The sequence below is a fragment of the Cyprinodon tularosa genome, unplaced genomic scaffold (assembly GCF_016077235.1).
Source record: "Cyprinodon tularosa strain WSP-4 unplaced genomic scaffold, ASM1607723v1 ctg167, whole genome shotgun sequence".
NCBI classification, from domain to species: domain Eukaryota; kingdom Metazoa; phylum Chordata; class Actinopteri; order Cyprinodontiformes; family Cyprinodontidae; genus Cyprinodon; species Cyprinodon tularosa.
The window spans coordinates 462931-487915 of NW_024038504.1; the positions used below are offsets into that span (position 1 = coordinate 462931).

General features: G+C 38.7%; 1 protein-coding gene and 1 long non-coding RNA gene across 2 annotated transcripts in view; one reads left to right on the forward strand and one right to left on the reverse strand.

The window, feature by feature from the left end:
* Nucleotides 1–599: 599 nt before the first annotated feature.
* si:ch1073-396h14.1 (disintegrin and metalloproteinase domain-containing protein 10) overlaps nucleotides 600–24985 on the reverse strand; it is a 40528-nt gene continuing 16142 nt past the window's right edge. Inside the window, exons 7-15 of the mRNA XM_038281078.1 lie at nucleotides 24211–24303; nucleotides 23778–23946; nucleotides 9421–9584; nucleotides 6873–7044; nucleotides 6636–6780; nucleotides 5106–5289; nucleotides 3792–3891; nucleotides 3331–3551; nucleotides 600–1245 (exon numbers count right to left, since the gene is read on the reverse strand). Of these exons, the coding sequence (XP_038137006.1) occupies nucleotides 1141–1245; nucleotides 3331–3551; nucleotides 3792–3891; nucleotides 5106–5289; nucleotides 6636–6780; nucleotides 6873–7044; nucleotides 9421–9584; nucleotides 23778–23946; nucleotides 24211–24303 (1353 nt within the window). The 3' untranslated portion in view covers nucleotides 600–1140. The remainder of the gene's footprint in view (nucleotides 1246–3330; nucleotides 3552–3791; nucleotides 3892–5105; nucleotides 5290–6635; nucleotides 6781–6872; nucleotides 7045–9420; nucleotides 9585–23777; nucleotides 23947–24210; nucleotides 24304–24985) is intronic.
* Nucleotides 21449–24383, forward strand: LOC119780854. The gene is made up of 3 exons (XR_005280455.1): nucleotides 21449–21498; nucleotides 22784–22894; nucleotides 22998–24383. It is a non-coding gene; the product is annotated as an uncharacterized LOC119780854 (long non-coding RNA).

The following is a 24985-nucleotide window of genomic DNA, read 5'->3' on the forward strand; positions in this document are numbered from 1 at the left end:
AAAATTGCACATGCACAACCATATACCCGCTTCTGAGAGGGAATGCCTATTGAACGCTGCGGGAGCATGCATGAGCCCATTCTCCTCATGCACACTTTGTTTAAAAGCTGCAGTTTACATCGCTCATACAAGCTTACTTTCCAAAAGAAGATTTGCAATTTTTCCACTATGTCAGACTCAACACCGGTAAGTGAAAATGGGGATTAGCACATAGGACAGCCTTAAGTAAACATATCCCAAAAATGACAATTAGGAGGACCACTTATTTAGATGATCCACATGGAAAAAGAACATCCTCCACTATACCTTTAAGATTTGTCTGGACTTTGACTAGGCTGCTCCTACACACATATTTGGTCATTGTATTGTTGGATAGTAAAAATTAACTCATCTTTTAACAAACTTTTACCCAGATTGCTATTGTTCACTCTGTGATGGATATTTAAGTCTTGACTGGACAGCTGTGTTTATAAAAAAGAAATAAAAAAATTAAATTACACAAACTTTAGCAGCTAGGTAACAGGCTAATATTGGGCTACTGTGTTTTTTCCATAGAATAAAATCCTAATGTGATGTGAAAAAAGTTCAAAGAGTCTGAATCATTTTGCAAGTCTGTTCTGAACTGCTGTCAGATGTTCACCTTTTACATAATTAAGCCCTGACTCCAGACATCCTTTCCATATGCTCACTAATTTAAACTAAGATGGAAAGATGGACAATATCCAATGCACAAATCCACTTACTTAACTTCAGCATTTGCAGTAACAGGTGCAATTAGATGGCCAACCTAAAATACAGCTTGCAATACCCTTTAAAGAAATCTACACAGGGTCTGCATGGTGGCTGGAAACATTTTCCACAGCACAAGTATCGAGGAACCTTTACTGCGAACCAGCTCCCTAAGGATTGCTAAAAGCAGATAAAAATAAATCATACAAAGATATCAGGTGACAAGCTAGCATGAGGAGAGCTGAGCAGGTGTTTAGCACCCACAGAGGTCATTTCAAGATCTCAGATTGCAAGACAGCACAAGGCTTTCTAAATGCATCACTTTAGCATTGTTCAGATACATTAAATTCCTATTGTCTGCAAAAGAGATTAATAATTTTTTTTTGTAATCAACATCATATATATGAAGGGTCAGTCCAGGTCCCGAGTGTTCAAGGTCCTGCCACATAGGCAGACTGTGCAGCCCATTACTCCAGACAGTACCAGTATAGCGATCAGGATAGCCCACCAATGAGCCTGCAGAGAAGGAAAAAAAAAAAAATGCATAATCAATTATGAAAAAGTAAAAAAAAAAAAAAACACTGAACTTTGCTTTCCAAGTTTGTTGATGTTTCACTTCCCATCCAGGAAGCTTTTTCAATTTTTTAACATTTTTGGAATGAGTATGACCTGGATGACTGAGAATCTTCACAAGAATAATCAATGACAAAATATTCATAGCACTGTTAAAATTATAAATTTCAAACTACACTATCTTGTATCATGCATATATCTGCATATTGCTCTACTTTGACCCTGCAGGTGGAAATTAGCTCATAGCTGAAACAGTAGTATATATTAATACAACACTAACTTTTGTAAACACAGTTCAAACCAGCCGATTCGTAAGTAGAAGGACACATCTGTCAAAGATTTTTTTTCTCTCCTAAACAGGACTGTCTGTGTAATAATGGGCAGAGTTTTTTAAAACGTCCTGAGGCATTTTACCAGAGTGTTAACTCCGTGCACCTTTGTTCTTTTTTCCATTAAAATATCTTTGTGAAACGACATCAAGAGTTAATGATGATAGACTACTTGTCCGGTCAGTGAAATAGATTACAGGAACCCTGCTGTGTTAAAACCACCAGAGAAGTGGTTAAACAAAATGAGCATTCCAGATTCTCCACGTTGTTGTGTAAAACTAAACCTCAAAGACAACTGCAATGGAAACTCTGAATGCTGAGGATGATCATGGCTGGAAGGTAAACAAACAAGCTTAGGGTTCTACACTTCTCAAAGAAATTAAAGGAACACTTTGAAAACACATCAGATCTCAATGGGGGAAAAAATCATGCTGTTTATTTATACTGATATGGACTGGGTGATGTGTTAGGAACAAAAGGATGCCACATCATTTCATGGAAATGAAAATCATTGACCTACAGAGGGCTGAATTCAAAGAAAAAATTACAGTGAAAAAATTATGCGCCAATTCTTGTGTTCTGTGGCAAATGCCAATCGAGCTCCAAGGTGTCGGCCTGTGAGCACAGGGACCAATAGAGGATGTCAGGCCCTTAGGCCACCCTTGTCAAGTCGGTTTCTGATTGTTTGGTGAGAGACATTCACACCAGTAGGGCCCTGGCAGTGCTCCTCCTGCTCCTCCTTGCACAAAGGAGCAGATACCGGTCCTGCTGATGGGTAGTAGACCTTCTACGGCCCTGTCCAGCTCTCCTGGAGTAACTGCCTGTCTCCTGGAATCTCCTCAATGCTCTTGAGATTGTGCTGGGAGACACAGCAAACCTTCTGGCAATGGCACGTATTGATGTGCCATCCTGGAGGAGTTGGACTGCCTGTGCAACCTCTGTAGGGTTCAGGTAGCGCCTCATGCGAACAGTAGTGACAGTGACCCTAGCCAAATGCAAAATTGGTGAGAAAGAGTCAGAAAAGATGAGGAGGGGGAAAAAATGTCAGTGGCCTCCACCTGTAAAGCCATTCCTGTTTTCATGGTCGTCTCGTTGTTGCCCCTCTAGTGCACCTGTTGTTAATTTCATTAACACCAAAGCAGCTGAAACTAAATCACAACCCTCTCTGCTACCTACCTGACCAAATAAATATTCCAGAAGTTTAATTAACTTGATGCTATACTCTGATTACAAAATGTTCTTTAATTTTTTCGCATAGTGTACACTGAAAACATGGAAAAACACTGACACACAAGTGTTTTTGAAGGAAACAAGGTGTGGTTAGAAAAAAGAGCATTAGGGCTACCAACAACGGCCAAGAAAAGTGGTGGGATCGTCATAGTGTGGGTCTGTTTGCCTGCCGGTGTGAGTGGGGCGTTGAACTAATAAGATAGAATAATGGATATGGAGGGGAACTCAGAATCAGACATACTTTAATAATCCCAGCCGGAAATTACAGACTGTTCAGCTTTCGAGAAATTATTAACTCCACCAAAGTAGAGTGGGTAAATATCCAGCATGAATAGGGAATAACCTTGTTGATCACTAAAACCTTAATTTTTCTATTTATTAGTCACCAGTCAACCTCATTAACCAAAAGTTTTTATTATGTGCCTAAAAAAAAAGATACAATTAAAAAAAAATAAAAATAAAAAATCACCTTCATCCATTCCCCCAGATCGTCAAAATCATCCAAATGAAGGAAAGAGTTCTTCAGTCTGGCAATTGGGCCGTCTGCATCCAGCAGCCGACACACGTGGAATTTGTCACAGTATCCTTGGTTCCCTGAGCAAGGAGCGCCTGCAACCAGAGGCAGCAACCTTTTCTGGAAGTGACGGGACATAACCGAGGAGGAGGTGCTGGCACATGTCTGTGGCTTACCTGAAACATACACAGTTAGGCTGTGTTATCTATTGTATTGTAGGGTATCTATATATGTTAAGGTAAACTGGTAACAGTGTCTGGTCATTGTTTAAAATACAAATGTGTTAATGATCAAAGTAAAACTTGATTTATAGACTGAAAAATATCTGGAGAGGAGAGAACATCTGGATAAGCTGTTTGGGCTCAGAGTTGTAAACAGAATGCTCAGTGGTGGAGGACACAGGGTTCTGTGTTTACCAGGCTGCTGGCAGCACACGTGGCATTTCTCCTTCATGTTGGATCCTGGACAGTCACACTGCTGCAGGCCGTGCTTTATGCACACAGACTCAGAGCAGACCTGCAGACAGAACCAGACACCCATTCACACTGATGAAGCAAATAGCAATATATCAAAAAGTTTTTAATGAGTAAATTGGGGCTTCAAGCTCAGGTTAAACCATGTTGAATTCAATTAGCTGAGTTTTTGTTACACAATCTTTAATTAGAAGTAAAAAGGTCAAGAACTTGCATCAAAGTCACCAGGATTCCAGTGTTTCAATAATTGAAATCCTTTAGCCTGATTTGATGCAGAATCTGAGAAATTTTCCATCTGGAAAAATTACTTTTACATTAGGAGTCAAATTCTGGAGTCAATGGTTTTAGAGCCTACCTTCTGGATGGCTGGGAGAAAGTGTTTCATATTTATCCCATATATGGAATATTTTCCAAATGTGATCTAGACCTAGTCAATGAGTTTGGAGTGATTTTGTTTTGAATTGGATTGTTTTTTGCTTGTTTTTTTCTGGTTTTGTTTCAGTGAACTTTGTTGACTTTATCGCTATGTTTTCATGTTCTGTTTTTCCACAATTTGTTCCCTAGTCTTTTTCTGTCCTTTACTGTTCTCCATTCATATTTTGACTTTTTTTTTTTTTTGCCTCAAAATACAATTTTCAGAAAAAAAGAGTAACCAGAAATCTTGACACATTTTAAAACCTTAATCATGCTTTGTTTCTTAATTATTTCTGCATGAATAATTTTTCTCAGAAACCTTTTCCAGGTACTGCAATTCCTTTAACTAAATCAGGTCATCAGAGATTAGTGCAATCTGCTCATCTGGAGAGGGATAAAGCAACAATCACAGCTGGAATAAATTCACTTAGAAAAAAAAGTGTACTGGATGCTACAGGATTCGGAGGTGTGTGATTCGGAGCTACTTTCCCACTAATTCTTTGCAGTAGTTGTTTGCAAATAAAGCTCTGTTGTGATTTGTCAAATTAATCCCAGATGGCTGTTGAAATAATTAGGCTAGAACCAAAACAGGAAGCTCACAAATGTGTGAATTTAATAAACAAATAACAAGTTTAACTGTGAGTTTAGTAAGCATAAATCAATCTTTTAGAGTCTGGATATGTCAAACTGGGATCATGACAGCAGTTTTTTTCCCCTTTCTCAGTGTGGATCTAAAGGTTAAGCATTTCCCTTTGCAGACCGGCTTTGCAGGATTGCTGCCTGAATTGTTGGGTAATGGAGAAAGAGAGTTGGGTCACAGTCTAAAACGTGGCTGTGCCTCACCCCATTCAGGCAGACGCGTGTGCCCTCGCTGCAGACTGTCAGGTTGTCCTTGGGGTCTGGTTCAGGGCAGAATGGAGAGAGGCCTGAACACATGCTCTCCTTTTCACAGTCGGCCTCCTCTTCGCACATCTGACCCAAAGGTTTAAACTCACAGTTCGGACCGCAGCACAGGCCCTGACTAGGACTGATAAAGAAACAGGTAAAAAAATTTACACTATTATGGAAACATTCACTCCCAATGCATTTTACCTACATATTATCACATTAGAACTTCACATGATTTAATGATTTTAAATAAATAGTTCAAAGGATAATTTTAAAAATCTTTTTTGAAAATAAAAATTCGGAAAGAGCGCTGTCATGATTCTGCACAGTTTTCTTTTTGAGTTTTCAGTTATACTTTGATTCATGTCTTTTTGTGTTTTCTAGTTTATTTGTTTAATTTCCATTTTGTTTTTGGTTATGTTATATTTTGAGTTTTTAAGTATTTCTTTTTTACCCTCTTTTGCCTTCTTGTGTCAGTCTCCTTCCCATAGCTCGCTTTTTGATTCCTCTGTCCACACCTGCTCCTAATCTGATTTGATCTGATCTGATTAGCCTGGCCTTTGTTCAGTCTCCCATTTATACACCTCCTTTTCAGTCACTGTTTGCTGGTTCCTTGTCATTTCCTGGCTCCTTGTGTGTTTTTCCTGATGTCCCTCTGTTTATTTTGGTAATTCTTTATTTTGGAGTTTTGCGTCAGTTATCACCTTTTGTTATTAAATCTGCTAGAAACCACCATGAGCTTCAGTCCCTGCATTTGGGTCCCCTTCAAACCTTTACTCAACCTATAAAGCTCCCCCACCAGTCAGCTAATAAATGACCTAAAAATGAAGCATGTATGTATAATATTACTAATATAGTTGTTCTGTAAAGACCTCAGAGCTTTGTTTAAAAAAGCTCAAATTAAAACATCACAATGACCAAAAAATATTAATAAAATTGGTGAAACAGCACAAAAAGCAGGTTTTGGTGTTTAAAACAGAAAAACAGAATCCCAAGCTCTGAATATCTCCTGGATTACAATTTATCTAAGATATAGTCCCCCTAAACTAATGTGTCTCATACAGACAAGACTAATCAGAGTATCAGCCTTTAGGCCTCTGGTAACTCTGCAGGAGCTGCAGAGATCCTCAGCTCAGGCAGGAGAATCTGTAAACAGAAAAAGCAGCTTTTCTTTTTGCCATTTTGCTAAAGCGGCAACAACAAAACCCTTATTGAAAAAAACCTTAAGTCATGTTTGCAGTTTGCTGCATATACCCCTACCCAACCCCCCAAGATAAACATGGAGGGGGCAGAATAAAAGTGTTAAAGCATCAAAGAGTACATAGGGCTGATTCTGTGGACCAGATACGTACACAGGGGTTTGTGTTTGTAACTTGACAAAGTGTTAAAACTAAATTTAATTTGCATGGTTTTGCTGGGCACTCAATATGTTAATAATAACTAAAAGCTGATAGATTAGATTAACACGTTTTAAGCAGTAAATACCTGCAGACTTTACCAGGCTTAAGTCGACACTGGACTCCTACAACCTCTCTAGCACTGAAGCAGCAGAGATCTGTGTCATTGTGACCGACATCACACTCCTCACCTTCCTCCACAATACGGTTTCCACAGATGGGCTGATCATTGACTGAGAAAAAAAAAAAGATTTTAAAAGGAGGTTCTACAGCTTGAGTATTAAACGTAGCAAAAGATGCAGTTGGGCTAGTATTTGTGTCTCACCCACGAAGCACTCATCTTTCTTCAGATTCAGGATCTTGTTGATATGTTTAATGCTGCAGGGGGAGAACTTGTCGTTGTTTTCGCGCACCTCGTCTGTGGCGTGTGGAAACATCAGGTAGCGGCCTTTGCCACCAGAGGAGCCAAGGTTGCCGCAGTTAGAGCCCTCATCATGCTGAGGCACAGACAAAATAACAGACTTGGATATCTTCTTGTTGTGAATTTGTGACTTTAAACAGCTGGGAGAAACAGCGGGAGAAAACAAATCATCTAACCAAACTGGAATGATGCTGCTCCATTTTTTATTACAGATGTGGAAATTAACTCCCTTTATTGCTGACCTCAAAATTGTTACAGGTCAGAAAAATGTTCTCAGCTGGATGTGGTGAAGCTTAAACTACTTAGTAGGTTTTCAGAAATGTAAAACCTATTCGGAGCAATCTGTCGCGATTAAATGTTCTGTTCATCACTGAACAGAAAACAAGAAGGAAATGGGATGTTCCTCATGCAGGACAACCAGGACAGAGCAGCGGGTTCCTGTTCTGTATTGTGATGCAATATTTGGTAAAACTCGCCCTCTCTTGAACTTTAGACCATTAGTAGAGTTAATAAACCAGTCTGAATATTTAAAATGAACATATAAAAATTTATGGAACTAACCTTGATGGTTTTATTGAATCTGCTCCTGATTACTGTGACAGTTGTAATAAATGACACTTTTATGCTCCCCTCTGAATTAGCCAGAGCCTAAATCTCTGGGTAATAAGAGGGAGATGTGATACAGCAGATGTTAGTGCTTTGTTTTTCTTAAAGTAGTTCCTTGGTTATGATGTTCTCTGTTTTGAATTATTTCTTGCCATGTGTTACAATTTTACACTACATTATGTTTTTTTTATTGTATTTTCACAGGACCTTTAGCTCACAAGCAAATATGATTGAAAGCAAAATTATTGTGCTTTCAATTATTATTTGTAAAAGTCATGTATATATATTTCCAGAAAAAATGTATGGCATAAAAAGAGTGAAAAGGGTTATAATTAGAAAGTCATGTCAGACAATACGTCAAAGACCAAATGAGCTGCATTCTTAATCTGATATAAAATAATTTGTATGTTAGTGACATGGAGTTTGCACGTTAGGTTAACTGACTTCTCTAAATTCTCCTTAGGTGTGAGTGTGTGCGTGAATGGTTGTTTGTCCTTTTTGTCTCTGTGTTGCCTTGTGACCTGTCCAGGGTGTACCCTGCCTCTTGCCAGTAGGCAGCTAGAGATAGGCACCAGCACCCCGTTCGACCCCAGGAGGGATAAAGCATGACGGAAAATGGATGGATGAATGTTAGTGACATCAGAGCTCATTTGGTGACGCCAGTGTCTCTTCTAAAATAGACAATCAATAGGCCAAAGTCTGTAGTGTCTTTTCAGGTGAACAGGTACAATTTGTTCAAGCCTGATGCAAACACACATGTATGCTTAGTAAAAAATATTTACTTTGAGTCAGATCATGGTATTTCTTTTTATTGACAGGTGTTGTGAAAACTAAATAAGTACTGTGGGTGCTCACCTACCAAAGTATCAATACACAATCACTCCAAATATTTGAAGGTCATACATAAAAGGCGGCAGTACTATATTGTTCAGGTATGCCTACTTCATGCTGGATGAATCTGGGTTTAATGAAGTGATTAGGCCACTGTCCTGAGATGTCTTTGGAGGAAATAAATAAACAAATAAAAGAAAAGCACTTGTTAATGTTACATTTAAGATGCAAATATGGACCTGCAGGAAGGGGCACTGTAGAAGGGAAAAATAAACATGAAGTTTGTGGATAAAAATCTATTTCTGAAAAATGAAACATGAAACTACATAAAGAAGTATTAAAAATTGTAAATGAATCAAACTTCATTTTAAAACCTTAATGGAGAAATCTTAATAATAATTCCAAACGCGACTATATTAAAAAGATGGGAGGAAGGTTGTTTTGCTGCAAAAATCTGGGAAAACATTTAGACTAATTTGTTTTCCAGTTATCAATTTATTTTTTTAAATACATTTATTAAGACTAAAGTGTTAATAGACAAATCAAAGGGTGTGCAGAAATGATAAGAAATAGGATTGTTTGAAAGCAATACTTTTAGTAAAAATATTCCTAGTTGTATTAACATGCTCTTACATGCTAATATATTATATATCTAGTTTGACAGAGTTTCATGGCCACAGGTTAAGTTAACATAGATGGAAGCACAGATTAGAATGAGAGGAAAGCGACTACTGGTTAAAACACAATCATAAAATTTTTTTTTAACCAATTTTCCCCTTACAAGGTTCACTGAAATAATCAAGTCTGGAGTTAAGCAATTAATGACAAGTTAAATAGTTAAAGTGGTGTGGTGTTTTAATATGAAGTCAGACATAAAAAGCAAGAAGTCATTATTGTTGGTATAGTCTGTGTTGAAATTGAAATTGTCCTGATCCAATTTTAAAGATAGTTTTAATAAACACATTTTAGAGTTATACATAGGTGTGGATGCTGAGTGTTAGGAAAGAGGACTGACCGGAGATCCCAGGCTGTGACCCAGTTCATGTGCCAAGGTCAACTGAACCTGTCGAGGAGGCTGGAACTGTCCGTAGTTCTGAATCGTGATCAGTCCCGTATTCAGGGTGGACATACGGCCATTACGGAGGCCCGTATACTGTGAACATATTCCTCCCCAGTTACCTAATGTAGAGAAAAGAAGAAGCAGAGACAAGTGTGTGGTTTTCATAAAGGTCTGAGTGTCTCTGTTCAGAATGCTGCTCCAATTAACAGATCCTGGACAAAGCTATAAAGGATGATGAAAGAACAGATTTATAAAAAAATGTAAGAATGTGTCTTAAAATTGAATTGTTGACACATAAGGCACTGGACAGATACTCTCTGGATCAGTCTGATCTCATGCAGCTTTACTAATCCTTCCTTAGATCTATTCATCCCTCAATTTTAAATGCATAAACGCCTTGGTTTGTGCTAGGTCAGGCTTCCTCGATTCCAGTTACTGAAATCTGACATCCTGTGCATTTGAGATGTGTCTTTGCTTCAATAATTTAATCAAATGGCTGAATCCCATCCTCAGCATGCAGTCAAGCTCTTCCCACTCTGTATTTAAAAGGTGCAGGACAGCGGTCCTCGAAGCTCGAGTTAAAAAACTACTTAAAATATCACACAACCGTCATCCATGATTACTTACAAAGAGTTGAAACATGTAGCTTGCAGGGTTTGGAAAGACTATAAATGCCCACATAGTGCAAACTCTATGGAAGAGCTTAAAATCAGTTCTCACCAAGAAGGGAGACTCATTGCAGTTTGGAGTTGTTGCATAAGTTTTATGCTACCTTCCTTCTGCCCCCACCCCACGACTGTTATCAAAACCTACACACCCATTTTAGAACCAGCACACTTTCTAGTTGAGATATGGAATAAGTTTAAATGCCCCTCTTACAACACAAAACAGCTGGTTGAATTGGGGTAGAAGGATGGATAGGAAGTGACCTAACAGTTCAAAAAGCCAGGCAAATATTTTCTAATAGCAATCTCTCTAAATCATGCTATTAAACTATCATTGTTTTCTCCATGTTGATGCATTTAAAGATGTTTTTCTTTCTTTTTTTTTTTTTTTTTTCCCAAACAGAGATAATTAGTTTAGGCTAAAGCAATCTAGATATAGTTAACTTAATTTTGTTTTGCAAGTATATTTTGGGTTGTGCTTGAAATGTGCAACAAACTTTAATTCACTATCACACTAATGGTATGGAAACATAATGATTTCTGTTTTATTTGTCTTACTTTCATCCACTCTTACCTACGTGCATTAAACATGTCCATATAGTCCTTACTAGCATGGGAAATTGTGTGTGCTGTTCTCCTTGCACAGCAAAATACTGAAACCTGGACATATTTAATTTTGATTAGTATCATTTTTTCACTATTTTATTGATTTATTCATTATACCTTATTTTTCAAGTCATTTCAAATCTATTGTTTAAATATTACATCTGATTACTTTAGTTCAGGTGCAGCTGATCTGGGTCCTACAGTAGGTCACTCTTAATAGCGGGAGTAGTATCTGTAGCAGAAGAAGTAGTTTTGTGGTGTAACAGTTGATCTTTGCGTCCTGGCATGGGCGAATAAAGGTTCCAAATTCAAAGAGGGAGCCTGTTACAGCTGGTGTTAATTTGTGTGCAAATGTAAGTCTGCAGGTGCCAGTTGCTGATTGGTTCCAGGACGATGACGACATCACATCCCATTGGTGGCTTCCTGGAAGTGACAATTATAAAAAGGCTGCTGATGTGGACTTCCTGGTTCCGTCCTCCACTCTTCCCAACTGGCCACACTGTTAACACCTGAACATTCTGGAGCTTGTAAGAGTGAGCTGCCATTTCTGTTGTTTAAGTTTTCTCCTGTTTTTCTTAGTTAGGGAGGTAAGGTGACTGTCATTTGTTTACTTATACTGCAGTAGGTAAGTTGGTTCATTTCTTTGTTTTAGACAGTTGCCTTTTTTTTGTTATTTTTGGCATATAGCTCTCTCTGAAGCCATTTACTCCACTTATTATGTAACTTTAAAACTATTTTCCTTTTTGTAAATAAATCACTTTCTAAAGAGGTGCAACTTCGTATGTGTGAGCTACTTGGGATGGGAAGAGGATGGATCCACTCTTTAATATGTTATGGTCTGGCAACCCTAGACGGGTCGTAACAGAGCCCTTTCTCTTTTATAAGTGCAATAAAAAGATTTTAAATAAAGCCGAAGGGCTCTGTTGAGCTGCTTGTGGGAATGTCACTGGGTACAAAAGTTCTGAAACACTATAGAAATTGGAATGGAAAGCATACTAAACGTAAATATTCCAGGGAATCCAAAACTGTTAATTCTTGAAATATAGCCACCAAACAACTATATGAACCATAACTCTATTGAACTACTTAACATTTCCTCATTATAAGCTAAAGGATTATCAGTATTGGAAAAAACTATATGTATGTCTTTGGATAGGGGAATCTTACACTTTGAAGGGTAAAGAAGAGCTATTGGATCAGATTTGGAGATAATTCCTTGCCTATATGGAAATAACAGACCTTCCAGATGCGTTAATAGAAGGTGGAGAGTAAATATTGACAACCCATAACTTAAGTATTTATTTAAAATGTTTTTGTTGTATTTAATGTGACTTTTTGTGGGACATTCATACCTAGGCCTCAATTTTTTTTTTCTTTTGTATATGTATGTTTCTTACATCTGTCTGGCATGTTGACATAGGGGTTTACTTTTTTGGCATTGTTCCTTTAAATGCTACAAACTAATGTACTATACTTAAAAAATATTTTTTTTATTTTCTTCTGCTTTGCATTCTCAAATTTAGGTAGATACAAAATGTGTTGGGAGCTGGAGAAAATCCCATCTTTCTCCAGCAGAGTCCGCCGTGGATCCTCTGAGGGAGCCTCCTGCACAGATGCTGCTAATCAAGATCATCAGAGGATCCACTACATAAGCTGTCTTCAGACCTTGCCTCAACGCCGCAGTGTTGTTCCAGTTGGTCAGCGCTAAAGCCTAGATCTCAGTGATTTTCCATGACCTTAATCCCTAGTTGGATTCTAACCTCTGTTTCTGTGCTTCTAGGAAACTTGTGCTTCCTCCGTGAAAGCTCTGGAAGAGCTAACCTGCCGAGCCGACCCTCAGAGCCAAACCCTGAAGATTCTCAGTCAAACTCCAAACAGCTCTGGGCTAGAGCTGGGAAACCAAGGCCAAGGTCTGCTCAAGCTAGACGTGAGACGTTGAAGCAGCTAACGGACTCTGCTACTAAATCCTTCTCCAGAACCAACAGTGACTCTCCCAAAGAGAACCTCAAGAAACCACAAGGTACTATCTGTGCATCATTGGAAACCAAACTCCGTCAACAGTCCTTAACGTTGCTGTCTCTCACGCAGACTCCGGTGAAACCTGAATCCAGGCCCGAACCAGCCATCTGCATTTTCTGTGAAACTGTGCAAATAAACCTGTTAAACTTTTCATCCTGTGTCCGTCAGTGGTGTTCTGCATCTTTGGGTCTCCATTAGAGAACCGATCATGACAAAATGTTTTTCTAAATTAGTTTTAAAGCTAATTTGTCCTCTTCTAAATTCCCCATAACAAACTCTGGTTCTAAATATAACCTACATCCAGGCAGTCCTGTTAAACCACTGTATTTTGTTTTTCATGTTCTTTTTTTTGTTGCTTTTTTACAGTTTTATATATGTTATCAAGTTTATAATTTATTTTTTATTGTTTTTACTTAGTATTTTAGTTATATGTTACAATCAATTTAAAAGTCTCTTGACCAAAGCATTATAACTGGAAGTACAAGTGTTTTGTTAATAAACGCTTGTATTTTGGGGATAATGGGTCTGTATTTACTTTCTATTGCAAAAACCAGTGCAAAAACCCAATCCTCATATTGTTCTATATCACACCTCTGTAGGCAGGTAGTCTTAAAACAATAACTGACAATATGTGAGCTTTTTGCTATTCATTTCTAAATATGAAGTGGTGCCTGATTCAATAATTTTGATTTTTTAAAGTTGCTTATTATTTCCTTTTGAAACACATTAGTTACTCAATGCCAAAACAAAACTGTTGTTGAAATTCAAAGACAGCGCCACATGTTTGTCGAACTTTACAAAATGATGTTTCATTAAACACACACACAGCCCTCCCACCCCCTCACATAGACCATTCGAGGAGCTTTGTTTCTTAGAAAGATTGCTGTGGGTTTTGGCAGATTTACCAGAGAGGGGCTGCTGTTTTTTTCCTTTGCTCTCTGTATTTTCCGCAAACAGGAGACAAAATTAAAGCTCCTTATCAGTCTCATTAGATAAAGAGATCTCGATCACAACCTGCATCACTTACACGCAGTGCACACTTCTTAGTTGAAAACAACAGCTAGAAAAACTTAAGCAGATGTGGTTTGACATAAAACAGTTTGCATGTATATTTGTTTAAAATGACCAAACAATGGTAGCATTTCCTCAGATACATCTGGGGGAAGTTGAAGCCCATAAATAAAACGGCTAGCAGTAAAACAGACAAAGGAGGACTTTTTACTGATAGGGGAGTGTTTTCTACAGGCCCCGGAAGTTGCACAAATGCACTGCAAATAATGTAACTGCATCAGGTGGCTTCTCATCACAGCCATCCTTTGTTTGAACACTTTATCGACCTTTTCAAAGCAGAATATCGCAAAAGGAATCAAACCACGCTTTTGTTACATTATCTTGACCTTTGAAAACAAAAGACCTAATCTGTCTGGAATGCATTAAAGATCTTACTCAATTTTAAACTCCTTGTTTTGTTTGCTTGATTTCAGGAAAGAAAAATCACAGAAATGAGCCTGTTTGCTTGCACAGGGGAAATCTGATCACTGGAAAATCAAATAAACACTATATCACATCTAACACATTTATATGCACTACACCTTCAGGATGTCTCAGACAGTATAAAAAAGACTTTGACAGCTGACAAAGGATTGAATAACTTCCACCAAGACAAGAGCCCATCTGACTGCACCTCTGGATGTTTTCCCCATTTCTGTTTGAAAGAAGAGGAGATCATAAATCACGCCTGGACCCGAGAGATAACAGGGTGCTAACAGAATTGAGCTAACACTCCTTCTATTAAACAATGTAAATAAATGATTAATTAAACAAAATAAATACTACATAGCCAGTTATGTCCCATTTTGCAAGCAAGTTTTACAGATGACAACTGCAAAAAAAGAGAAAAAAGAATCCTCCTTTAGCATCTCTACAGATTTTTCTTTGGATACGCACAGATTTAAACCAATTTGCAGAGAGTACTGTTTACATACTCAAGATAATCACATTATTAAGGAGAAATCTAGCTGGGACAATACAATGTCAGTATTATTTACCACATTTTGCTGCTTACATGTTCACCTCAAAATCTGATAACCCCAGTAATCAGAGTACATTTGCATTTCTGTGCACATGTAACCCTGCTCACTCAGGTCACAAGGACATGTAAATCACTGACCTATATTCACTCTAATGTTGGCGCCACTGATGAACTAAACATAATCCATAATTGTTTTGATATCCTCAGGTGTGCGAATTACTGTAAAATGAGCTTAGGCTGAACTGTAAGTGTTAAAAAGGAAACCTAACGTTACATTTAGCTTCTACCAGATGTTGCTTAAGATTATTTTGCGCAAATGAAGAACTGTTTCTATAAAGTTCATAACCAAGTCTTTAGAATTACCTTGACACCATTTGAGATGTTTAGTGCCGGAGTGTAAACTGGAAATTTTTGAGAAAAAGAATTGGGAGCTTGTTTATCTGTGGAGGTCTCTGGTTAAAACAGTTGAGGAAACAAATACTCAAAAAGTTATTTTTGGAGATTCTCAGCATTCTCTATGTAATGTAAACATATCTATGTGAATCCACTGTATGGTTTTTACATTATACAGGTGCTGGTCATAAAATTAGAATATCATGAAAAAGTAGATTGATTTCAGTAATTCCATTTAAAAAGTGAAACTTGTATATTATATTCATACATTAAATCCAAACTCATATATTTCAGATGTTTATTTTGTTTAATTTTGATGATTACAAATGACAACAAATGAAAATCTCAAATTCATCATATCAGAAAATTAGAATATTACTGAAGACCAATAAAAACAAAGGATTTATAGAAATGTTGGCCAACTGAAAAGTATGAACATGAAAAGTATGAGCATGTACAGCACTCAGTATTTAGTTGGGCCTCCTTTGGCCTGTATTACTGCAGCAATGCGGCGTGGCATGGAGTCGATCAGTCTGTGGCACTGCTCAGGTGTTATGATAGCCCAGGTTGCTCTAATAGTGGCTTTTAGCTCTTCTGAATTGTTGGGTCTGGTGTATTGCATCTTCTTCTTCACAATACCCCATAGATTTTTTATGGGGTTAAGGTCAGGAGAGTTTGCTGGCCAATTAAGAACAGGGATACCATGGTCCTTCAACCAGGTACTGGTAGCTTTGGCACTGTGTGCAGGTGCCAAGTCCTGTTGGAAAATGAAATCTGCATCTCCAAAAAGTTGGTCAGCTGCAGGAAGCATGAAGTGCTCTAAAACTTCCTGGTATGTGGCTGCGTTGACCCTGGACCTCAGAAAACACAATGGACCAACACCAGCAGATGACATGGCACCCCAAACCATCACTGACTGTGGAAACTTTACACTGGACTTCAAGCAACGTGGATGAAGTGCCTCTCTTCTTTTCCTCCAGACTCTGGGACCTTGATTTCCAAAGGAAATGCAAAATTTACTTTCATCAGAGAACATGACTTTGGACCACTCACCAGCAGTCCAGTCCTGTTTCTCTTTAGCCCAGGCAAGACGCTTCTGACGCTGTCTGTGGTTCAAGAGTGGCTTGACACAAGGAATGCGACAGCAGAAACCCATGTCTTTCATACGTCTGTGTGTGGTGGTTCTTGAAGCACTCACTCCAGCTGCAGTCCACTCTTTGTGAATCTCCCCCACATTTTTGAATGGGTTTTGTTTCACAATCCTCTCCAGGGTGCAGTTATCTCTCTTGCTTGTACACTTTTTTCGACCACATCTTTTCCTTCCCTTCGCCTCTCTATTAATGTGCTTGGACACTGAGCTCTGTGAACAGCCAGCCTCTTTAGCGATGACCTTTTGTGTCTTGCCCTCCTTGTGCAAGGTGTCGATGGTCGTCTTTTGGACAACTGTCAAGTCAGCAGTCTTCCCCATGATTGTGTAGCCTATAGAACTAGACTGAAAGACCATTTAAAGGCTTTTGCAGGTGGTTTGAGTTAATTAGCTGATTAGAGTGTGGCACCAGGGGCCATCAATTTTGAACCTTTTCACAATATTCTAATTTTCTGATATGATGAATTTGAGATTTTCATTTGTTGTCATTTGTAATCATCAAAATTAAACAAAATAAACATCTGAAATATATGAGTTTGTATGTAATGTATGAATATAATATACAAGTTTCACTTTTTAAATGGAATTACTGAAATCAATCTACTTTTTCATGATATTCTAATTTTATGACCAGCACCTGTATATTTCTTCCTGGACACTAAAGAGTTCTTTAAGTACTTAAAATGCACGTTACAAGGATAACCCCTGCAGTGTGGTACATGTGGTAACAGGAAGCTTAAAACAAAGCGTGAAAGTCATTCTGTAAACACTTAAAAATAGATCCAAGGTTAAACATATGTGTTTTTCTGCAGTGCCCCTAAATTACAGCGAGTGACATATATTTTCGGATAACTAGAGGAGAGGATTTAAATCATCGAGACCCTGAAAATAGTGTCATACTCATTTTTATATAATGCCTTTATAGAGTTATCAAGTTTTTTTAAAAGGATGGTTGCAGTTCTATAAATTAAACTTTTATAAAATTATAGTTAAAATTATATAGTCTACTAAGGATAATACTGGTCCGGTCACTGTTTTAACAAGTGAACTGTCAGCTCAGAAGTGGCTTTGAAACAAACATGCTCTGGGCCAGTGGTTCCCAAAAGGCGGGGTGTGCCCCCTAGGGTGGCTCACTTTTGTCGCAGCTTGGTAGCTCCACCCTAAGTTAGCCCACTTCAGCAGTTGACAAAACTGTTAAAAGCAAGTTTTGTCAACTGCTGAAGTGGGCTAACTTAAGTTAATGACGTTTGACTTCAGAGAAATGGTTCCCTTGTATGCTTTGTGGAAGTTTTTGAAAGAATTTGAGCAATATTAATGTCTGCGGATTTGTTTTAATTGGACTTTAAGCAAAGATAACATCAGTGATAGCTGCAACCTTTGGGTAGCATGTTTATATTGTGGCGCTGTATGCTTTATCCTGTTTCATAGGGGTGGCCAGATAAGGACCAATATCCACTGAAGACAGACAAGTTTTTTTGATGCCCTTGCTAATAAAGTTACTAACATATTTGTACGTTGGTGTTTAAATCTGTTTTTGGCTTTATATAATATATACATTAAATGGGTTTATCAATTGTTGTTTTTTTTATCTTAAGACTCATTGATGACTGCAGAGACAAAATCTCCCCTACAAAACCTTAAAAGTAATTCTTAGTTCTGTCATGATCTGCTCTGATAGCTGACCTCAATTGCTAATATCATTTACCTGCCGTACCTGCCCGGCTGTCTAATTACTTTTCATCTCATCCACCTGTGGTTGGGGTTTTATATCCAGGCCAGCTATCGAGGTCAGATCATTATTTTGTTTTCTGTTTGTTTGTATTCTGTTTCGTCTGTTAGATGGGGATCGAAAACCGGTTTCTGTTCAGAACCATGGCACCGTTTGGCAGCTCGCTTAAAGCTGAAGTCTGTAAGTTTTTAAAAATCACTTTTTTGTCATATTGGCTAAAACTGTCCCTATGCCCAGACAGCAGTACATGTGATATGTAACCTGTGAAAAAAACTGCTTCAACTGGTACCGCCTACTGCCTGTATTTCAATCTGGAAAGAATAATTCGGGACGAGTCAAAACAACCAATCACAGCCAGAGGAGCGTCTGGAAGTGTCAATCACAGCTCACACACGCTGAATCCCGCCCCCCCCTTCTGGTCGCATGCGGTAGCCGCGCAGATGCTGTGAGAGGGGTGGAGCTTGGAGGTGGGGCATGAGTGAAGCAGAGAGAGGGTGGGGGAGTGGCGTGAAACCTGTTTTTCTTCAAATTTTCAGTCGAAGTCTGCTCTCTCCTCAATGTTACAGACTGCAGTTTTAAAGACTCTCTTAATGATTCCAGGCAGCAGCAGAGCCTAGAGCTCTGGGCAGCACGACTTACATCACATTTTTTAAGCAAGTTACGCACACGACATTCAGTTAGCAAGTACGACGTGACCAGGTGTAAGTCTAGAAAAGCAAAACAAAAGAGGTCATAGCGATTGAAAGTTTGGCTTCGTTTTAAGGAAGAGAAAGATGGCAACAAGGCGCTTTGCAATCATTGCAAAGTGGCAATTACACCCACGGGAGGAAATCCATCCAACATGCAGAAACACCTGCGCACACAACATGGCATACATTTTAACGAATGTGTGTATTTGATGCTTCTGCACAGAAGCTAAAGTTACGACCAGCATGGAAGGCAACTCTGGTGGTAAGCAACTAGTTTTATATCACTGGCTGTGCTTAATGTGGTTCCTAGTAAATTCCCTTTCTGGAAATAAACCAATTTCCTGCCTGTATTTGGGGTTATTAAGGGAGTGTGCCTTTCTTGTTAATCCAGACCTTCATTGCTAGCATGTTTATTTTGAAATACTGGTAGCTGGAAATCTTACATGATTCTAGCTATTGCAATGGATGTAATGAAACATGCTACGAAGTTGCTCCGCAGTTCAGGGACCGAGGAAAAGGTGACACTTGTTTATTTAAATCAGGGGGAGATGAGTTTATTTCCTGAAATTGTACAGTTATGTTTTTTCATTAAACGGATGCCTTCTCCATTAGATTTAGATGACTGTGACGAGACAGGTAGCCTGGCTGGCTCAGAGGATGGCAGCTCCTGTTCACTGCCTTCTGTTTTCGCTGAGGCAGGCAGAAATAGAATGTCCCAGGCGAAGGTAGATGAATGTCACCGTGCACTTACCAAATTCATTGTTTCACAGAATTGATAAGAGAATTGGAATCGTGAAAATCTTATCAATTCCCAACCCTATCTGTTGGTCAGTTTTTAGTTATTTTCATGGTTCCTGGCGACCAGTGGAAAGAGAGGGTTTTGTGTCTGTCTCGTCTCCTGATCGTGTCCCGTTCCTTTCCCATGGAATTCTCATAGATTTGGCTCGGAACGCGGGGAGAATCATTTTTTCCCCCGTAAGCCTGGCAGAAGGAGAGCAGTTTAAAGTCCTGCTCATTCTGGTTCAATGTCTTGTCTCTGTTTCCTCTCAACCACCGAGTCTGCCTGTTTGCATCTGTGCGTGTCGTTCTAGGCACGCTCCTGAACTCTGTCGGACTCTGAACCTGCCTGAGCTCTCTGAGGATTCCTGGAAGCCTGGATCCTACTCTTCCTGTCTGATCTGTCTTCCCCTGACTTGGATCTGCTTCCTGCAAGCTCTGTGGGGCTGCAGCATTGGGGACACTCTGTGTTACGCATGCTGCATTGGTTGGAAGCCCATTGGCCCTGCGCACCTCTCATGGAGAGGTGACGGTGCTGGACTGGACTATCAAACCAGAGTGTTTGTGATTGGGCGGAGCCCCGCCCCCTTCCTGCAGTCGCCGTGAGCCACAGCCCCGCTCTCCTGTTCTGTTTCTGTTTGTTTTATGTTAATTAACGATTAGAACTTTCCCACTGCCTCTCTCACCTCGAATTCTGGGTTTAACATTCTGAGTTCATTACAAGTTCATTTTAATTCTTGTATATAGTTTAAATATATAGTTGTAAATAACTAATTGCTATATTTTTTGTTTGTTTGTCAGTTTTATATGGTGTCACTGCTGCCACCCTCTGATTCAGAGGAAAACTGCTTGATTAAATCCCAATGAGAACAACAAATCCTTGGCCCCCCTGGGCCCACCCTCTACAGTAGATCTGCCCATGTTCACAGGCCACTGTGGCTGTGAGTCTAGGCTGGGTTTCACATTAAATTGCTACACCATCAGATGCATAGATGTTGGAGCAAATATATCTTATAGCTGCAAATCTTGAGACACCCAAGAATTTTAAAGCAAGCGTTTTAAAAGGGGTCTTATCAAAGGCAGAAAAGCAGCCCTATTGCTGGATTATAAATTCAGACATTAGTTTTCTTTCACTTGTTTGACATCTATGTTGCAGAACTAATGCAGACAAAATGCATTTTCATTGCTTTATGTTCTTTGAATATCTTTTGCAATTTAACAACGTCTTATTTTGTCTGTCAGCTACTGACTTTGGTTTCAACTTTAAATAAGCAAAACCTGATTTAACAGATAACTGAAACTTTTTTATTATGCTCTGTGGAAGGACACAGTTAAAGCTGAAGGAGATTTTCATGCAAATATTAACAGATTGTTGACGAACGGGTCCTCTGACATGGTATTTATGCTTTTTAAGCCAAATCCTGTATGAGTAGCAGGATTAAAATTGAACTGTGTTTACTTACGGACTTTGAACCAATTTGATAAAGATAAAGAAATGTTCTTTATTTCAGGGGGGTTATTTTTTTCTACAGATATTGAGGTCTTTGAGTTTATGGTCAGACCAGCTATTACTCCTGTCCTCTAACAAACCCGAGTGAGTAGAGTGTTTCGCTTTTCGAAGGTTGGACATAATCCACTGACGTTAAACCGAACATGTGTGTAAGTGCTCGTCAACCATGTGAGACGTCTCCATGGCAACCACACTGTGGAATGCAGCCATCAATCCTCAGCAAGGTGCTAGAACCTCTATAGGATGATTATGAGTGTGTGTTTTTAGGGGGGGTAGCAAAGGTCTGTTGAACTCTTGTCACATGTCACCGTGGTGGTCTGCCTCATTCCACGCCCTCCACTTTAGCCAATAGAAAGCTGCACATGAGATAAAGTCCCTGAAAGGTTACTTGTCCCAAAATAACTTCCTCCTGCACAGAAATAATACTACACACTGAGAGATAGTCCCCTCTGTAGAGCTGGCAGAGGTTAGTGGAGTTGCTTCATGCTTGTTTTTGATCAGTTTGTGTTTAGGGTCTTAAACTCAGACCTGATGCAGGCCCATTGCAGGAGAAGAGGGAATTTGTTTGAAATAATGTCAATGCTATTCTGGACTCAAGGCTGTTTGTCTTATTTTATCTGGCAGCTACTGAATTTGGTTTCAACATTAGATCAACAAAACATGTTTAGATAACTGGAACTCTTTTATAATGCTCTGTTGAAGGACACAGTTAAAGCTGAAAGAGATTTTCATGCAAATCTTAACAGAATGTTGACGATTCGGTCCTCTGACATGGTTTTTCTGCTTTTTCAAGCTAAAGCCTGTATGAGCAGCAGGATTAAATTTGAACTATGTTTACTCAGGCTCTGTGTGCCAAAGTGTGATGAAATGATCTAATAAAAACAAGTATTATGCAGTTTCGTCTGATTTTTTTTGCCTTAAGTTGTGTAAAAGCTTCTACAAGTCATTTTTGCACAGATGTTTGAAACATAAGAGCAGAAGTTAATGAATAATACAAATTGTAAAACTGCAAAGTTTGTGTAATTAATGTTAAGAACAACCCACAGCTATTTTTCTTTATGTTAAGAGACACAGGGAGTCCTGGGAGTTGAAAACGATACTTTGATTTGCCAAATCTGCACAGATTCACACTGGAATTCACACAGAGAAGCAGAACATAAAGATATTATATACTTTACTAAGCTAAAGATACTCTGTTTTGTATTAATCTCACATTTCTGTTTGGTCTACAGTGAGTTATTAACATGTTTTTCTGTTATCAAGACACCGTATATTCTTGATAAAGGTGTCGGTGACAGTTATTTTCTACAGCTGTTTAATAGCTCTAAAATATGTGAATTATATTATTGTTTAATGCAATGCTTTGTCTAAACTGGTAATAATCAAGTTAAAAAAAAAACTTGTTAATATAATTCCATGTTTAAAATCAACCACAGTTGACCATACACCTATAATTTAGACGTTCTGTCCTCCCCTAAGCGAATTGAAGAACGTGTATAAGTGCGATGCTTGTTTTGACACCCAGAACACAATGTTTGGGAACTACAATCATGAAAATGTCTCCTGTGGTTTTGTATCTTTCTGCTCCTTCTTCTCAAACCTCCAGGCGGTCATGGCAGACTACTGATCACAGTGAGACAGGCTCGTCTCTGTTTATTTGTAGAAAGTGTTTTTGTGTGTGTATGGAGTTGAGTGTGTTACCTAGATATGTCCAGGTTTTTTTTTTTTTTTTTTTTTTTGTTTTTTTTTAGGAGTGGGAGCATCAGAAACACATCAAAAAGCAAGAAATATCAGAGGGAGTCAGGTGAGGGAGTGGCGGTAGGAGCTCCAAGCAGACAGACAAATGACAACAATGCATTGAGGTAGGAGCCTAGGAGCTGCAGCCTCATGCAAAAGACACACAGGGTGAGACATAGGTCAACAAACTGCCCTCATCATGCAACAAAACCATGGTTTGCTTTGCAGGGCAAGCTGAGACCCAGTCCATCCGATGGCCTAGAGATCCAACCAACAAGGCACCAGCTCCTGGAGCTGGAAGTTGGATGGACCATGGTAGTGAAAACACATACCATCCCAGCTGGTGAGCTAGCCCCTGGAATGTCAAGAGGAAGGGATGCTCACTAGAGCAAGCATGGCCAGCTGAACACCTCCCAACATGGGAGCCATAAGTCACAAGAGTGGAGCCACAACATCAAACGGAGAGGAGTATCCCCTGAAAGAGGAAAACTCTTTCCCTCTTAAGCTACTCCCTACTTAGTTTTTAAGTTAAAAAAAAAGATGCACAAAATAAAACAGGTATTTTTCTGTCCATATGCTAATGTTTTATCCATCACTTTAGGCAGCTGGTAAGAAAACATCCTCAATGAAACTGTTCAGTTCATAGAATCTTATAAACATGAAAATAAAAATATCAAACTATTAAAGTGGAATCAAAATGAACATTACAAGAATCCCATCTAATAAGTTTTATTATACACTGAGTGTTGATACATGAGGCTAAAGTCCTGCTGAGGAAGAAGCTCAAGTGTTTGACTTTGCTTGTTATTCAAGCAACCCATTGTATGAAATCTCCCTCGAGGCAAAGTATATTTTCATAGGCCCCCACAGAGCAGAGCGGAGGTTTCTTTTATGCCTTGTGTTTTTTTCCCACATAATGGAACCAAAGCACACATTTTGTATTTAAAGCTTCCGTTTTGCAGTTTCAAACGGCCTTTAAATGAATTTTGGATTATTTATACAGCTTACCAGCCTTGCCTTCCCATGCGAGCCCCAATACTCCACTGTAGTCCCTGTTAGTGAGCAGATAGGACAAGCAGTAGTTTCCCCAGTTGTTCTCAGAGTAAAGACTCAACAGACTTTCCGGTCCAATAAACAGTCGATTAAGAGGATCCTTCTTGTTTTGTGTTGTCATCACCTGGAGAAACACAGAGGTTTACTTAATTCGCCAAACTGACAAGGACGCAATGTAGTAACTGTTGTTTTTAAACCTTTTATTTTTGAGCATCATAACAATCTGGCATGTTAGGAATCAGACAGGCTTGTGTGAGAGGCTGTGCCACAGTAGTTCTTTGAGGTTTTGTTTGTTTCTGCACTTGTGAAATCACAGAAAACTCTGCAGCAGTTAGGATCCTCAGGCAAGCCTGAGGATCCTAACTGTTTGTTTTGGCACCAAACTTACTCTAAGGGTCTTAATTTTGAAGTTGATCAACTTGATTCCATTAAAGTCAGTCTTGTCGTAGATGTCATTCACTGCCCGCATATAAAGGGCAACCTAAAAAAAAAAAAAGATAAGAAAATAATAACAAATTAACAGTAAAAAAAACATCTGTGGAGTGTTTCATATCCAAGGCTCCTAAACTGATGGTACTTATAGGAGGGTTTGCTATCAATTATTCGCAAGTTAAATGCAAAGCCACAATCATAAATGAAAAAAAATAAATAATCATGTTCGCTTTAAATAGAGACCATTAAAAAAGACAAGCATAGTAAAGATTATCTAAGAATAAAAAAAGACAAAAGTGGCTTACTTACCTGCAAAGTTAAACCTTAGAACAAATACCAAACCCTAGCCTAGCTTAAAAAAAAAAAACAGCAGCCAGTTGTTGAAATATTAACTATATTGACAGTTTTTTGAGAAATATTAAAAGCCATCATTAAAACTTTGCTCAGTGTTTTGCTGCATCTTGGCTGTTATGGTTGCATTCTGCTTGCTGTGATGTTATTGGTCCAGATTTTCAGCCTTACCTGACTGTCTTATGCTCCATATAAGTCAGTCTCACTGGCCAGGCTAACCACTTAACAAACCATTTTCCTGTTGTAAGAGGGAAAGCCTTTATAATTTGCTAAATAGTGGATATTTTAGTTATTTACTGACTAATAATAGAATATTCAATTTTATGTATTAAGGCACTGATGAAGCAATTTCTATAGTATTGTACAGTATAATCTTCTTT